At 40.0% G+C, this 13,079-nt stretch overlaps 1 protein-coding gene across 4 annotated transcripts in view; it reads right to left on the bottom strand.

Annotated features, from left to right (window-relative positions):
• The window catches only part of LOC142382581 (tetratricopeptide repeat protein 28-like), a 187,379-nt gene that overhangs the window by 62,126 nt on the left and 112,174 nt on the right, over positions 1-13,079 (bottom strand). For all 4 annotated transcript variants that reach the window (XM_075468606.1, XM_075468607.1, XM_075468609.1 and 1 more), the window contains 2 exons: positions 7,293-7,565; positions 4,504-4,634 (listed from right to left, as the gene is read on the bottom strand). In XM_075468606.1, coding sequence (XP_075324721.1) covers positions 4,504-4,634; positions 7,293-7,565 — 404 coding nt within the window. The remainder of the gene's footprint in view (positions 1-4,503; positions 4,635-7,292; positions 7,566-13,079) is intronic.

The following is a 13,079-nucleotide window of genomic DNA, read 5'->3' as shown; positions in this document are numbered from 1 at the left end:
CACAGATGTGTGCTCCCACAATGCACAAACGCACAAGAAAAACACATACACACGATCCTTGTTCCCCAGTTCTGGTCATGGCCCATTGGCTGATGCCTGCTGTCCATCTCCCATGATTCATGGCTAAGTGAGCTGCTGTAAAGCAGTTCTAAACCATTGGGCTGAGAAGAGCCTGTATGTCATTAAGCCACAGCAGGGTGGACATGGTGTTGGAGCTGCTGGACTATAGCCCACTCTGTGCCTCAGTTTGGTACAACAGGAGGTGAGGAAGCAGGTACAGTTGTGTGTGGTGCAACTGCTCACAGTACTTTTGCTAGAATTGTAATACAAACAGCTGAGTAGACTCACAAACTACCTTGCCTTATGAAGTGTGCACAGTTAGCAAGAGGCATGTTGCCTTTTATTTAGTTGGACACCTTTGTCTTCCCACCCTCACTCAACAACTCAGCTATATTGGCCCCTGTAATCATCCCCAAATCCTGGTTCCTAATCAGCAAAGCAGAAGAGGCTAAAGAAAATAGACATGGGTGCCAAGCAACATTCACCCCCTTCCCCTGCCATTCTCTATTACCCTGGCCCCCAAGAAATGTGGCAGAGGCACACGTCCATACACTAATGACTCCTTAATGATCCCCTCCCCTGTTAGAGTGCTGACAAACACTGACAAACCCTGACCCCGACAAGAGGAACACCCACACTTAGCCCTCTACCTCACCCCTTATTCAGAGGCTCATCTCTCAGCTGTCAGCCTCATTACGCCAATTGGGGTCCAGCAAGATTCACACAGCCCCAAACAAGCAGCAAGATAAATACCCATGACAAAATAATCAGAGTGACTTTTAGAGTCATGGGCAAAGTTGGAGTAAATTCCTTGCAGCACACACAGTGAAAGGGAGCAAAGGTCTAGATAAACAAAGGCAGAGAGAATGGTGTTAGCAGATGAAGAAAAACTGCAGAGCCTATGGAAAAGAAAAACATTGTTTGTATCCTTTTTACTTTTCCCTGATTGTGATTTCCATTTCTACTTGGGGTTGGGGGAGTCAGTGGAGGAGAATCTTTTTAACATCACACAAGACATAATTACAGAGTGCACCCCTGCCAGTCCGCCTCAGATTCTCCTAAATACTCACACCCCAAATTACGGGTTACCTTCTCCTACTTAAACCTACTATTTAAGAGGAAAACGTCATAGACAGACAGGATGAGAAAGGGAGTACAGAGAGGAAAGACCTAGTGAACCTTTGTTTCACAATTACAGAGTCTAATGTAAATATGGTAACTGGCAGGCTCTGGATAAAGCCAGGTGTGGAAACTGGGACAAAAAGCAAAAGTTGAGAAAGACATAACTAGAAAGACTAGAAAGTAGGTTTGTGTTCAAGCCACAATACATATGACAGCTGAAAATCTGCAAAGGATATTTCCAAAAGTCAGCAAGCTAAAGAAAAACACTAACTTCACACTAGTCCATGACCTCACTGGTTTGGACCGCAGCTCCCAGTCCCAGTCGTGGATGACAGAGCACTCACTCTTTGAGCTTTTCCGCAGCTTGGCCTCTGTCTTTGTTTGGTATTCGTTTTCCCCCCTCAGTTCTCCATTTTTAAAGTGTCCTTGTTAGATTAATAACTCTCCATTAATGTCAAAGAGTCTGCTGGTCAGCTACAGAAAAGGGGCTGAGTCTACTTTGCTGTTTTGTGCCATGAAGAGCAACAACAGAGATTTTGCTTGTTATCATAAAGTGAAAAGATCATTTACACAGCTTTGTTTTCTGATGACCAAAGAAACAGTTCTGCCTCTTGATTAATAGAGAATACCCATCTGGATTTATTTGTATTTTTCTCTTTGTCTTGCACTGCGCTTTCATTACAGACAAACCACTGTAGTTTAAACTAATTGCTTTTGTGGTTACAAACAAATTTAAGTTACATCAATAATTGCAATTAGGTGTGGTATCATTACTGTATCTCTATCAGCAGACATCCTCCACAAGGTAAAAGAAACACTAAGTATCGTATAAGCCAAAAATAAATCTTATTTTGATCCTTTTTTTCCCGTATGACCATCTGGCTCCTTGACCCCCTGGACATGATTGACTTCTCTTTTATGGTTCCTCCATTTGTCCAGATGTCAGCAATTAACTTGATGAGTACAATCTTATTACAGTCCATACTGTACGCATAACAACCTCCATGAAAGCATAGACTAAATTTGCTTTTTAAGTGTGGGTATTGGGGCATTAGACTGCCCATTGCAGTCTAATAACTGCAATGGACTACAACTAAAGCTTGAATTCACAAATGACACAAATTCCTGAGAATCCCCTAGGACTTAAATCAATACTACTTCATCTGTTTAAGTGTCCTTCTGTCTTTTGAATGTTCATATACTGTAGGCAGCACACTGGAAATCCAGTTAGAAACAACATCCTGTCCTCGGGCCCCTAGGAGGTGACCTCAGCTTCAGAAAGGCCAGATAAAAAAAGTTCACATCAGAAAACGAAAACATCAGGCTGGCCGTAATGAGCTACGCACCAGGCTCCAGTGTGTTCTGAGGGAGACCAGGTGGTGTGACACACATATGACTCTGATTAGGGGCCTTCAGATGAATGGGAAGAGAAGGGTAGGGTGGGTTGTTTGGAGCCAATCAAAACGTTTTGTATATGATGCAACCATTAGTGGTGTTGAATCGCCTGAATTAGACCCAGAAAAGTGGTCAATTTGTCCTTTAAGTATGGGGTGCTGTTCAGTTATTGTTTCCCTTTAAGAAACAATATGACAATTTGAGAGGCACGTGGTCTTAGTAGCTGATATGTGGATACTCTACGAGGTCTTGAATTTCCATCATGTGCAGAGGAACACATACAGGTGGAGACACTTGTAGGCATATGTAAATAAACTCACATACATGTGTTTACAAGTTAAAACATTTAAACAGATATTTGTTCTGCTAACTGTTCCTACAGCCAGCGTGGAGCACAGGAGCTCATACCAGATGTTAAAAACCGTCTATGTGTCGTTTCACACATCTCTATCACTAACCTCATTAAATATGGGACTCTTAATCATACTTCTACTCTGTGGGAGTGAGAGATGTCAAGGGCATCTCTAGCCTCATTCTTCAACAGTTAGTTTCATGGTGGTGCATTGTCCTGAATGTGACTGGACTGTTTGAACGTCTCCTGATATCAGAGAACACAAACAAGCAGAACTGCCAGCCTGGTGGTGAGGATAAGGAATGAAGGGGAAACAGAGGCCATTCTTCTGCTTGTGTGACGGGAATTGTGTTGAAACAAGCACCTGTCAACTCGCAACAATGACCACAAAGGTCGGACAGAGAGGCAGAGAGACAGCGAGACAGCAAAAAAAGGCAAAAACAATGACAAAAAAAAAAAAGGATCAAACTGTCCAACTCACTTCCCTCCCTTAAAGGACAAGACCGTTTTTTTGACATTGGGCCCTTGATTTCACATTATAACATGATGTTCTACTCACCCCTGCTTGTTGTTGGTAATTTGGAGCTGTTCCGAAGATATTCGAGAGGCGTCTGGCTGCTCTCTTGAGATATTCGGCCATGAAACGGTTTCCTATGGGCAACGTTATACAGGCACAAACTACGCTGTTTATAATTTATTAATTACTGTACACTAGCACTGATAACGTGGAGGTGCGTCGCTTACTTAAAAAAATCCGGGTTATTGTAATTTTGAATTTTTGTCGTAAAGTGGGTGTTACTGACGTCATCGTCGTGCTACTACAACAGACAGCCCACAGACCTGCTGCCTATTTATTCATTCGGCTAAAATTCAAAATTACAGTAACCCGGATTTTTTTAAGTAAGCGACGCACCTCCACGTTATCAGTGCTAGTGTACAGTAATTAATAAATTATAAACAGCGTAGTTTGTGCCTGTATAACGTTGCCCATAGGAAACCGTTTCATGGCCGAATATCTCAAGGGAGCAGCCAGACGCCTCTCGAATATCTTCGGAACAGCTCCAAATTACCAACAACAAGCAGGGGTGAGTAGAACATCATGTTATAATGTGAAATCAAGGGCCCAATGTCAAAAAAACGGTCTTGTCCTTTAACAACCAAATCTCAGAAAATTACAGTGAAAAACAGGTGTATCCCCCAGACTTATTGAAACAGGATCCAGATAAACAACTGCAATTGCATCTGTAATAACAGTTTGCATTGATATTAAGATGAACCAGCTGCTAAAGCCATCCTATGTTGCTTATTTCTTTTACTATATGACTTGTTTTTCTCTCCCATCACCTTTCTGAAACAGACAAGGAGGGGCAGTATCTCTATGTCCTTCAGACTCCTCCTTCACATGCCCTCTAAATAGACAGAGCAGAGGAATTCCTGGGCACAGCACAATTCCACACCTACCACATGATAAGAGATTCAGAGGGGAAAAAAGTCTTTGCTACCTCAATTAATTTTCCTCTGCAGTGACAATTGGCCTGCTCTACCTATTTGAAGACTGCTGTACAATTTCCTACCTCTCTGTCCTTTAACTTCATGGCCAGAACCAGCTGGTTACGGTGGTTGGTCAGCGCTTCACGGTAGTTCCCTTTGGAGAAGAATGCCGAACCCAGATTCCCATGAGCACGGCATTCCCCAGTTTGGTCACCTGAAGAAAAGGGGGAAAAAAAGATGAGAGGAGAAGTGAAAAGCTGCAATAAGTTGTATCTACAACACAATTTGTAAGATTACAGTGTGAACCAACTGCTAATTATCTCTACAATACAATCTGTAGGATTACAGTGTGAGCAGTGTGCTGTTTAAATCTAATTGTCCCCCTGCCACTGTTGAACAGTGATGTGATGAACCATATCTATGCCACTGACATGCCGCTGTGCCCTTAAAAGGGAACGTGGCCGTTCTAAGTTGTCCGCAGTAGAGCATTTTTTCTAACAGCTGGTGGTGTTGATCTCAATGCTCCCATGGGTGAGAGAGGAAGGCCCTATTATTTCTGCCTGACAGAGAGGCCTCACAGACAGGGCTAAAGTAAAGCAAAGTCTCTGTGCTCCACCTGAGAACCACAGCTCCTTATCTCCAACTGCTCTGCCCAGTCATGTGTCAAATGTATGGGAGTGAGAAGGGTGGAGCCAGTCTGTACTGCTCTGGTTTCATTTTCTCTTTTTCACCCTTTAAATTTCTTTTTATGTTTTTTTTCTGTCTTTCTGTTCAACGATTTCTCTTCCTCTTTAAAACCAACAGAGAAACAGCATACCTCGAAAAAGTTAAAATAATCTGTTGTTGAGCCAAGATTTGGGTGAATTCATTTCAATAAATCCTTAAATTGTGGCGCAAGATTGTTCAAATTGTAAAAGCACAATGACACTTACTCATAAAAACCATACTAAAATCAATCAAAATGCACAAGAACAAGAGTCTACTGCCAAGCTAGCAACAGTAGCTTGCTAAAAAGCTTACAGTGATAATGCTAACATGCTGATTTTTAAAAGCTATAATATCTACATTTTATCATCATTTAGAGCGACAGTATGCAACATTTTGTTGATCTGTTCTATATAGAGTGTATTTTACAAATTCCAGACAAAGGCATCAAATGAAAAATCTAGGAATCGCCAAAAACTACAGGTTTCATCCTCTGAGAAACAGAAATGCAAGAAAAAAAAAATATTTGATGAAAATCAATTAAATACTGTAGTAGGCAGTACAACATTAGCAGAAAGTAACCACAACTCTCTGTAATATCATGTAAATGTTTAATGATGAGCATTTTAATATATCTTAAAACATTTCATTTTGAATTTATGAAAGTTGAAATACTATCATTTCCAATTAGCCTAACTGGATTTATATGTTTATACAGGAACTTGTGAATACCAGAAGTGGGTCTATGGGAAGGAAGTATCGGAGGAAATTATTTGAAAAAGGAAAGAAAAACAAAACATAAGACCTTCACCCAAACAGAAAATTATATCAGGAGACCCTTGACCAACAAGAAATCAGTGGAAAGACAGCTGCTGCTGCAGTAATCAGATGGTATAAACAAGGCTTACTATCACCAATCAGAGTGGAAGTGTCCATCCTTCTAAAATAACACCACAGACAGTGTGCTTACTTGCACAATCTAGCTCTGTAAAACAGATGGACAAGTGATTCAGACTGAACAGACAGGTTGTCAATGGAAATCAAAGTTTCTGTGGCAACTCAGTGTGAAGAGCAGTTTTCTTCTTTTTTTAGCATAAACTGTAGATTAAATTGAGCTAAAAAGTATTAAAAACCTGATGAATATTACGAAAAAAAATTTTGTTTGCATGAAATTAAGAAAATTGTTTTACTCAGATGTTGAGCATGAATCGTACCAAGAACACTACAGTCAATAGTAGTAGTCCCTACATAGTCCCTACAATGAAGCACAGAGGTGAGAGTGTGATAATATGTGGCTGTGAGAATGCAAAACTTTTGGGACTTGAATCTCACAGATGGCAACCTGAATGCCTCCGAATGCATCAAAATCCTGTCTGACGAGATGACTCAGTCTTTAGAAGCTTGGCCCTCTGGGAAATTCCCAGCATGACAGCACAGTGCCAAAATCAAACAAGAGTTTCTAAAGCTAAAAGTTAAAACTCTGACTTTGCCAAAGTATGTTGCCTGACTTAAAACAGAACACCTTTGGGGTATGTTGAAAAGAAACGTATAGCAACCTAACACATCCATCAAAAAGCATCTGAAGAAAAGAAGCTGTCTCAGAAGAATGACAGAGCAGCTCTTCAGAGATGCAACACTGGCATCCTCCATGTTGATGAGGAATGACTCAGTTAAAAAAAAAAAGATGATCATAAGGGAAATGTTGAGACTTAAATCTTAGTGATGAAATTACTTTGAGTTCATATTAAGGAGCTTTTATTTTTGATATACTAAACTGTAATACTATCCTGTTTAATTGAGAGTAATGGAATTACTTTAAGGTTTCAAAATGTTTAATCGTTTGAGATTTAAGTTGTACTGCAGAGGAGTATACTAACTTGTGTTCTATAGCCTGCTGTATTTCAGTCCGGACCCAAGAGTTGACAGAAATTGTCATTATCAAATACTTGGACTAACAGCTGTCTAAATATTGTTTCCAAGTTGTTTGTTGTTCAGATAATTTACCAAACAAAAAAAACACAGATGTGCTTGAGAGGATTTGATATTACTCTCTGTTTTAAACGCTGCCAAGTTAATATCTGAATAATTAGTAGAAGTAATCAACAACTTAACTACATGGACCCTACTCTAAAGCACTACTTCCTCCTCCTCAATCCTGCTGTCATACCTAAGGTCTTGGCCACCTCCAAGTCTTGCTGCATGTATCCGGTGCTCTTCTCTGTGTTGCCCAGGGACCAGTGGGCGCTGCTGAGGGCCGAGAAGACAGAGCCACGTAGCTTGAGGCTGCATGTGCCGATCTTCAAAGCAGCTTCGAGTACCACGACGGAGGCTGTGTGGTGGCCTGCTGTCAGCAGCTCCTGGCCAATTACAGACACCACCACAAACGGACTTTTGTCCAACTTCATCTTTTGCAGCTGCTGATAGGTGGGCTCCAAAGAATCTGTTCAGGAAAGACATCAATGAGACGGATTAGAAACAGACTATAAAATATGCAAGAACATAACTTTGTGCTGACATGCTGACTGACAACCACATATGACACTGATTGCTGTAAATGTGTTACATGTTTACTAACTCTGACAAAGGTGGCTGCTGTCTGCATTCATATTCTACTTTCTTCCAATAATGGTCGTGTTTCGCCTGCCTCGATAAGCACAGCCTGAAGGAGTAGCTTGAAGGAGTGACAGCTTTCAATGACAATTTGACAACAACTCAACATACAGTTGAGCCATTTTTCTATTCTTCGAACATGACTGGGGTAATCTCAGGCAATTTCCAGTGCTGTATAGAAATGGCAAAGATTTAGACAAGTGTGAGAAACTATCTTTACAAACCACAGAATGAGACTGTGGCACACTTTTTTTTAAGTGATATAAGTGAGAAAAGAACAAGAAGGTCTTAAGATGGAGCTCAATAAGTGATGGGGGAACTAATGCAGCTCATGCACAACAGTAGATGCAGCAGGGGAATGCAGAGCAAAAGAGACAAACAAGGTGACCTCTGAAGAAGCTGAAAATGCACACCATGACATAAATCAATGGTCGGCCACGTGGGATTGGGGATCCACAGCCTCTCAAGATTATAAAGCCCTCTGGCAGACACCAACATCGAACCTCAAAAAGAGGAAGCACGGTAGACTTGACCTAGTGTATGTATGCCTTTGTGTCTATTGACTGATTAGTTTTCCTCTGTGTATATATGTATAGCAGCATATCTGGGAATAGCAAATCCACATGGCCTTGGGTTTGCAAATATTTCAAGAGCTGCTGCTAATTAGGTCAAAGCATTAAACAGAAGAGTATATGAAGCTGATGTGTGTGCACAAACTGGTCTGTGAGGCCATGTATGTAGCTCACATTTCATTATAAGGCCCAACCCCTAATGAACTGTTTAGAATTTGTTTCAAGAAACATTTGGACACAACAATATCTGAACAAACTCAGTAGTTCTTAGAAACCCACACATGTACACACACACACACACACACACACACACACACACACACACACACACACACACACACACACACACACACACACACACACACAGGCTACATCCCTAAACAAGCACACAAAAGTATAACTGATTATGTTCTTTCAAGAGCATCACTGCTGTTCCAGCACTTGGCAGAATGTCGTGCTTATGGAGACAGTGTGTGCACATAATATCCATTCATAGCTTGTAATTGCCTTCAGAGTGACACTGAGAGCAGAGTCATAAATCAAACACAGAGAATGCTCTCTTAAAAAGGTGTCATGGCTGCTGCATTCATAAACAGATAGTTATGACAACACCGGAGTGTGTTGTTTCACACTCATACATAGACATGCAAACAAATGCTGAAGCTAGCTTTTCCTGATTGAGCCTTGAGATAGATATAATGTGAGACTTGGCGCCTCCACCTCATTGACTTGCACACAGGTAACAACATCTCTTACTTTCTCTCCTTTATGAATTTTATGTGACGCGTATCCTGCCTCACATATTATCAAAGACCAATATCACACATTACCCCTCCTGTATAAGAGACTGTTCGTGGAACTGGTTAAGCTGCGAATGCAGGTAAAATAACTTTCTATATCTCTGCATAAATTTGACCTAAAAGATCATCAGTATTTTACACAAGTCCTTAAAGTAGAGAAAGGTAACCCAATAAAACAAATATATATATATTAGAGAGAGAGAGAAAGAGAGGGAGAGAGAGATATTTTATATATCATCAAATATATTTTATTTATTTATTTATTGAGGAGATTATCCAGTTAATTGCATTTGAATGGTAAAAGTATGTCAACTTCTGCTGTTATGAATCTATATAGTTTGATTAGTATGACGACTTGTGTGCAATGGATCATCTTGGTGCATGATCCAGTTTCTCTTGGGATTCAGTTCAATTTACTGGAATAATTCAGCATTAAATGTTAGTCCATCAATTATGGCAGTATTTCATGGAAATAAATCATTTATTTCTGCTTGTTTCATAGGGGTTATAAGCTTGCCCGCACCTCAGCACATCCTTGTAGAAAATTGTTAGACTGCAAGATTTTCAGTAAATGCAGCTGAAGCGCACTTTTCTCCTTTTACTGCTCTGTTTTTATGGTTTGTAGTCAGCCCTGTAGCCCTGACAAAGCAGCAAGAAACACAGCAGTCAGAACAAAAAATAAATGCATGTTTATGTAAGCACCATGAAGCATTGTTGTTTGAGATAAGCAAATCATTTCCTCTTAAAATTACTATCAAATTCTGTACACGTGAACTTAATGTTTTCCTTCAATAGTTACACTTAGAGACTGTGTATGAGACTCCATGCCAATTCTGCTGGATATTACTTTAGAGGTAAAGCTTTAGTAAACATCAAGATATGCCACTCTAGAAAAGGGTTCCTGTGTAGTTAGCTGTGTGCTGTGATATTTGTGAATATTCATTGTTGCAGGATGGAGCGGAAATATGCTTTGCTAAATCAAGATTAAAACATCCAAATACCCTTTCAGGATTCAGTGGAGGGACTATTCAAAGACAATCAAAAGCCGGCCCTGCCTGTAACACCTGAATGTTATAAATAGGCCTACTACAGTGCCACAATCCAAACATGCCATCTGGCTGTATAATACTCAACTAGCTGGCTAACTGCTCTCCATTTATCATGGACGCATTAATTCCTTGGATGCCAGAATTTGCAGAAGTCAAGCAGAATAAATAAATTGCAGAGGAATTTTGAAATGAAAAGAATTAGATCAATTTTGTAAAGAGCAAACCTGAAAAGCAGCACTGTAGATGTAGGAATGGGCTACAACCGGTTCCCGTGCTCATGGGGATAGATTTCATACATCCAGCAGAGACAGCTGGGATTAACCAATACACCCAGCCATAGTTAACACAACAACCTTGAAACTTTTCTTCCCTTGTTAGCATGCTCACATAACGCAAAGATTTATTTGAGATGATCTGAGATCTGCCAATCCATCTCCTCAGCAGACATTTTTCTACCATTTCAGAGCAGAAAATACTGGTCTTTTAAAACCTGATATCTAACCCCAGATACATATGGGAATTGTTTTAGTATTTGATGTTTGGCTGTGTGTTTTATAAAATATTTTAATGATTTTTTTTTTATTTTTCTGTAATGTGACAAACTCAGAATGCATATCAATTTTCTGTATTACACTGAATTTTAAATCAACCTTTGTAGTGAAGGTAATTTTCGCCCAGTATGTGTATTTTCCCAACACTTTCAGTAGAAGCGGTTCCCTGTTGGTTTCGTCTTTCTATTGGATTTGCTGGAATTTATGTAAAAATCATGTTATAAAACTGCCACTGTGGTGCCTGCAGTGTTTAAAAATTAAAGGCACTTTGCGTTAAGGTATCTCAGCAGGACAGATGCTAATGAGCACAGTGTCCAGATTCTGTCGTTCAAGGGCAATCTTTTAATAGCAAATGATCCAGGCTTGGTCAACAGCTGCCATGGCATGAAACAACCTATTCAAGAGAAAACTCCTTCCTTTAGTTAGCACATGTATAAAACAAATGATTAACAGCTGATGGATCCACTAGACTCACTTGTCCAAGCTGAACAACCAACTGAATTAAAGCAGATATCAACAGTAAGAATATCACTTATTTACATTGAAAATATAAGCCTTGAATATATAGGGACTGATTTCCCATAGACTTTTCAATGATAAAATGGACAATGCAGACATTGATAGAAAACCTTTTGCCAAGGTAATTGGAAGGTGCAGATGGGAAAAGACATATGTAGGACAAAAAGATGGAGGTGCGATTGTATGAGTCTGCCCTTTTGTGACAATCCTTTGCTGAAGGTAGAGACGTGATATAGACTCAAGATACAGCATCATGAGAAGTAAGAAAAAATAACTAAACATACAATATTAAATCTATTGTGAAAACACTTGGTAAATAAATCAATTTGATATCCAGAGATACACCATCGTATTATTTGGGGGTTCAATATTTGTCTTCCTCTATTCAAATTCATTTATTTGATTATTTTGGTATAAATGTAATCAACTGGATCTCTTTAGCCAGGGGCATAGAATAAACACAAGGTGCTTTGAGAGGATTGAAAACATCACTGTGTGTTGAGATGTCTGTGGAAAGATAAATCACCAAGATAACTGTGCAATGCAATCACAACTAGATACAATCAGATGTTTCTTGGAAACATGGAAACAACTATGAGTTTACTGCATACACACAGGGGTAAGAATTCAGCATTTACAGAGCATATATAGTACAAGAGATCTAAGTGCAATTAGAAACTAATTAGAAAGTTTTTGTGTGTAAGCACGTAATTTGAACCAACAAACCTTACATTTGGTGTAAAGCTAAATCACTTCATCAAGGTGTTACTATACATGTTCTTTGTTGCTGATTAATTCCAGTTGGTATTCAACAAACTGAATTCTGGGATGATTGTGCCACCTTGGAGGAGAAAAGCAGTGCTTGCCTACCTTTCACTTATCAGGGGACTTTGGGTGCGTAATGCTGATTATACTCCCTATTTGCTGGCGTAACATTGATTATCGCCCCCATGTGCCAAGAGCCCCTATGAGAGGATCATTGTTCTTAATCCTTTGACCTAGCTACCTCTCTTCAACACACCTTGGATTAGGTCCTCTGGTGGTTGCCTGGCACTCTGGGAAATAGGGTAAACAATTAAGAGATTAAGTGGCTTGGACTCAATGTTGGCCATCCCCTACAGAGAAGGACCATTCTGGTCTACAATGCACAGGTCTGGGCTCACACCCAAAACCTTTTCTTGTTTTGGTTCCAATGGCAGGCTTACAGGCTCATGGTGGCTAAGATGGGTCCTCCAATGTTTACCCACTGTGAAATCTTTTTTTGTTCTTAGCATCCGCATGCAGATTTTCAGCGCAGCTCTGTCTTAATTCCTCACAGAACAAAGCACAATAGCCACCGATCTCATTGCACAGCTCAGTAATTTTTTTTGGATCATAAAACAAGATCACATTTATTCTGAGACACAGTTTTAGCACATTCCAGCAAAAGGTGATGACAATGCGAGACTGCAGGATGACTCAGACTATGTCAGCAGTTTCTGCCATCCAGATCTGAAGAATAATAAATCTTTTGCATTGGTCATCAGAGGTACTGTTTGGTTGTTGCATATTATATGAGATAATGCATAAATAATACATTTTAGTGACAATCTTGGCTGAACGCACTACCTATAAATCTACTCAGCTTTAGGAAAAAGGCTTACACAGGTGCAGACACACACAATGGCATTAGTGTTGGATGCTCATTAAGATAACAAGCTATCTGTGTGTGTGATCAGCCTGACTGACAATAAGATATGCTGAAGCTGCAGGCGTCGTGCCTTAGAGTCCAGGGGTAAGTACTTGACACCAACAGTCAGTTACAAAGAAAGAAAGATAGACAGATAGAGAGACAGCCTGTCTGCAGAATGGGT

This window comes from Odontesthes bonariensis, chromosome 6 (genome assembly GCF_027942865.1).
Source record: "Odontesthes bonariensis isolate fOdoBon6 chromosome 6, fOdoBon6.hap1, whole genome shotgun sequence".
NCBI classification, from domain to species: domain Eukaryota; kingdom Metazoa; phylum Chordata; class Actinopteri; order Atheriniformes; family Atherinopsidae; genus Odontesthes; species Odontesthes bonariensis.
The sequence above is the reverse complement of the archived record's forward strand: the minus strand, read 5'-3'. Positions and strand labels throughout refer to the sequence as shown.